The sequence below is a fragment of the Sapajus apella genome, unplaced genomic scaffold (assembly GCF_009761245.1).
Source record: "Sapajus apella isolate SASKATOON/1434 unplaced genomic scaffold, GSC_monkey_1.0 scaffold6379, whole genome shotgun sequence".
Classification (NCBI taxonomy): domain Eukaryota; kingdom Metazoa; phylum Chordata; class Mammalia; order Primates; family Cebidae; genus Sapajus; species Sapajus apella.
The window spans coordinates 1490-3843 of NW_022443303.1; the positions used below are offsets into that span (position 1 = coordinate 1490).

General features: G+C 55.5%; 1 protein-coding gene across 1 annotated transcript; it reads left to right on the forward strand.

Moving 5' to 3' along the window:
- Positions 1–911: 911 nt before the first annotated feature.
- LOC116548035 (band 4.1-like protein 4B) lies at positions 912–2348 on the forward strand (the record flags this gene model as incomplete). Its single annotated transcript, XM_032273724.1, has 1 exon — positions 912–2348. A coding segment is annotated over exon 1 (1437 nt), but the record flags the coding sequence as incomplete, so codon positions are not given.
- Positions 2349–2354: the final 6 nt, after the last annotated feature.

The window sequence follows — 2354 nt, forward strand, 5'->3', positions numbered from 1 at the left end:
TACAGGTGTGAGCCACCATACCCAGCCCGATTACCTTTTTTAAAGGTATATATATTTTTTAAGATATAATTTTTAAGCATAGTGGTGCTCAAATGACACTTTAGAAAACATACTAATTTACAATGCCATAAATTGGTTGAAAAGACAGCCACTTCATCTCTTTCTAGAATATGCTGGCTTTTATAAATTTTATAATTTTTTAATGTTTTTAGTATTTAAATGGTGACTTTTATTTAGATTTACACTTTTTTAATTTCTAGAAAGGTTAGACAATTTTAAGTTTATAGAAAAGGCCTAAATCACCAAACATTAATTTATTAGTACAACTATGTGTAAACATTGATAATTTATTTAATCAGACAAATAGCAACAAAATGTGTACCTATGGCAACCCTGTTAAAAATGATTTTCAGAAAAAAGGCGCCTTGGGAGAAGGCGCTCGGCGGGGCCTCCTTGGGCCCCGGGCGCGGCGCGGCGAGTGGGAGCCAGCGCGCCAGGAGCCCGAAGGCGCCCTGCTCCTGCTGGTCCTCGGCTGGCGCGCGGCGCGGGAGCAGCCCGCAGCCCACCTCCCGCGCCCCCTGCGCCCGCCGGCCGCCCGTCGGGAGCAGCCCCTCGGCAGCCCGCGCAGGCCGCCGGCCCGGGAGAGCGCGCGGCAGCGGCGGCGGTAGCGGCGGCGGTGGTGGCGGGACGGCCCCGAGCGCGCCCTCCCGCCCGCGGCCACTTGCAGCCGGCGCTGGCCCGGCTGGCGCGCCCCGCAGGCGGCCGGAGCGCGGCCTCGGCCTCGGCCTCGGCGCGAGCTAGCCCCGGGCCACAGCCTGCGAGACGCGGCGCGGGCGGCCGAGGGCACTGACGGCGTCGCGGGGCGCTCCCGGGCGGCGGCGCAGCGGCAGCGGCGGGCGCCCCCAGCCAGGATGCTGCGGTTCCTGCGCCGGACCTTTGGCCGCCGCTCCATGCAGCGCTACGCGCGGGGCGCGGCGGGGCGTGGGGCCGCCGGGCTGGGGGACGAGCGCGACGGGGGGCCGCGGGGGGGCCCGGCCGCCGCCTCCTCGGCGCTGCCCGCCGCTCCCGGGGGCAGCGTGTTCCCCGCGGGCGGCGGGCCCCTGCTTACGGGTGGCGCGGCCGTGCACATCTCCGCCGCCGGCGCCGCCAAGGCCACCCTCTACTGCCGCGTCTTCCTGCTCGACGGGACCGAAGTGAGCGTGGACCTGCAGAAACATGCCAAAGGCCAGGATTTGTTTGATCAGATTGTGTACCACTTGGACCTTGTGGAAACAGATTACTTTGGCCTCCAGTTCCTTGACTCTGCCCAGGTCGCGCACTGGCTGGATCATTCCAAACCCATAAAAAAGCAGATGAAAATTGGACCTGCTTATGCTTTGCACTTTCGAGTTAAATACTATTCTTCAGAACCAAACAACCTTCGTGAGGAGTTTACAAGGTACCTGTTTGTTTTACAACTCAGGCATGACATTCTTTCTGGAAAATTGAAATGCCCTTATGAAACAGCTGTGGAGTTAGCTGCTCTCTGTCTACAAGTGGAGCTTGGGGAGTGTGAGCTTCCAGAGCACACACCGGAGCTCGTGTCTGAGTTTCGGTTCATTCCAAATCAGACAGAAGCGATGGAATTTGATATCTTCCAGAGATGGAAAGAGTGCAGGGGAAAGAGCCCTGCCCAGGCGGAACTCTCCTATCTGAATAAAGCGAAGTGGCTGGAAATGTATGGGGTAGACATGCACATTGTCAGGGGAAGAGATGGCTGTGAATATTCTCTTGGACTGACCCCGACAGGCATATTAATCTTTGATGGAGCTAACAAAATAGGCTTATTCTTTTGGCCTAAAATTACCAAAATGGATTTTAAAAAGAGCAAATTGACACTTGTGGTTGTCGAGGATGATGATCAGGGACGTGAGCAAGAGCACACATTTGTGTTCCGGTTAGACAGTGCCAGGACCTGCAAACACCTCTGGAAGTGTGCGGTTGAACACCACGCGTTCTTCCGACTGCGGACACCGGGAAACAGCAAATCCAATAGATCCGACTTTATCGGGCTGGGCTCTCGCTTCAGATTCAGTGGGTGGACAGAATATCAAGCGACACATGGCTCCAGGTTACGAAGAACCAGCACGTTTGAGAGGAAGCCTAGTAAACGTTATCCATCCCGGAGGCATTCAACGTTCAAAGCAAGCAACCCGGTGACAGCAGCCCAACTCTGCTCTAAAACAAATCCAGAAGTCCATAATTATCAGCCTCAGTATCATCCTAATATCCACCCCAGTCAGCCCCGGTGGCATCCTCACTCTCCAAATGTCAGGCCATCCTTTCAGGATGACAGGTCGCATTGGAAAGCATCG